This window comes from Palaemon carinicauda, chromosome 22 (genome assembly GCF_036898095.1).
Source record: "Palaemon carinicauda isolate YSFRI2023 chromosome 22, ASM3689809v2, whole genome shotgun sequence".
In the NCBI taxonomy this organism is placed as follows: Eukaryota; Metazoa; Arthropoda; class Malacostraca; order Decapoda; family Palaemonidae; genus Palaemon; species Palaemon carinicauda.
The window spans coordinates 110,385,947-110,387,333 of NC_090746.1; the positions used below are offsets into that span (position 1 = coordinate 110,385,947).

At 47.3% G+C, this 1,387-nt stretch overlaps 1 protein-coding gene across 1 annotated transcript; it reads right to left on the reverse strand.

Annotated features, from left to right (window-relative positions):
• Positions 1-350: 350 nt before the first annotated feature.
• Positions 351-1,034, reverse strand: LOC137616026 (eukaryotic translation initiation factor 3 subunit A-like). The gene has a single exon (XM_068345705.1). It carries the CDS (start codon positions 1,032-1,034, stop codon positions 351-353), a length of 684 nt encoding a protein of 227 aa, XP_068201806.1.
• Positions 1,035-1,387: the final 353 nt, after the last annotated feature.

The window sequence follows — 1,387 nt, forward strand, 5'->3', positions numbered from 1 at the left end:
GAGAGAGAGAGAGAGAGAGAGAGAGAGAGAGGTGAATAGTTTCATCATAGCGGGATGTTGATCACCTCGCTGAGGCCTTCCCCATTTTTATTAGGTTTTATTCTCTCTCTCTCTCTCTCTCTCTCTCTCTCTCTCTCTCTCTGCGACCCGATACACTTTTGACGATCAGGTACGAATACTTGGAGAGAGAGAGAGAGAGAGAGAGAGAGAGAGAGAGGGGGGGTAAGCTTTTTCATAGCAACTTTTACTCAAGAGGGATGAAGAGAGAGAGAGGGCGTGCCTAGCACTAGGTAGCTCACCCCTTTGGAAAAAAGGGGTTGTCATAATCCATTAATAGCTTTTAAAACATTTTAATTAGATCTTCTTGGAATGCGGGGAGTTGAGTGGGGAGGGCGAACGCCCGCGAGATGGACGGAAGGGAGGAGTATTCCCAGCTGAATCTCTCCTCGTCGGCCGAATCTCTCTTCGTCGGCTGAATCTCTCTTCGTCGGCCGAATCTCTCTTCGCCTGCTGAATCTCTCTTTGTCGGTCAAATCTCTCTTCGTTGGCGAATCTTCCTTCGGGGGCTGAATCTCTGCTCGCGGGCCGAATCTCTCTTTGTCGGTCAAATCTCTCTTTGTTGGCGAATCTTCCTTCGGGGGCTGAATCTCTGCTCGCGGGCCGAATCTCTCTTTGTCGGTCAAATCTCTCTTTGTTGGCGAATCTTCCTTCAGGGGCTGAATCTCTCCTCGCCGGCCGAATCTCTCTTCGTTTATGAATCTCCCTTCGTCGGCTGAATCTCTCCTCGCCGGCCGAATCTCTCTTCGTTTATGAATCTCCCTTCGGCGGCTGAATCTCTCTTCGTCGGCTGAATCTCTCCTCGCCGGCCGAATCTCTCTTCGTCGGCCGAATCTCTCTTCGTTGGCCAAATCTCTTTTCGTCGGCCGAATCTCTATGAACCTCCGTTCGTCGGCTGAATCTCTCCTCGGCGGAATCTCTCTTCGTTGCTGAATCTCCCTTCCATGGCTGAATCTTTTCTCGTCGTAGTTTATCATCTTGCGTGTAACTACTTGATTGGGAAATTATTTCATTCATGAACTCTCTCTCTCTCTCTACTTATTTGGTAAATGATTTAATTAATTAATCACTTAAATGCACAGATTTGTTCTCTCTCTCTCTCTCTCTCTCTCTCTCTCTCTCTCTCTCTCTCTCAAAAACAGATAATTCACACTGCAACAGAAATTGAAACAGAGTTGTATTCGAGGATCGGTATTGACAGCCCGATCCTTTTACTCTTGCATTCTCCTTCAATACCTGACCCATTTCTCTCTCTCTCTCGGTTAATGCATTGCCAGATTGCCTATGAGAATGGATTGTATCACAGCAAAGGTCAAAGCCAAAAAAATAA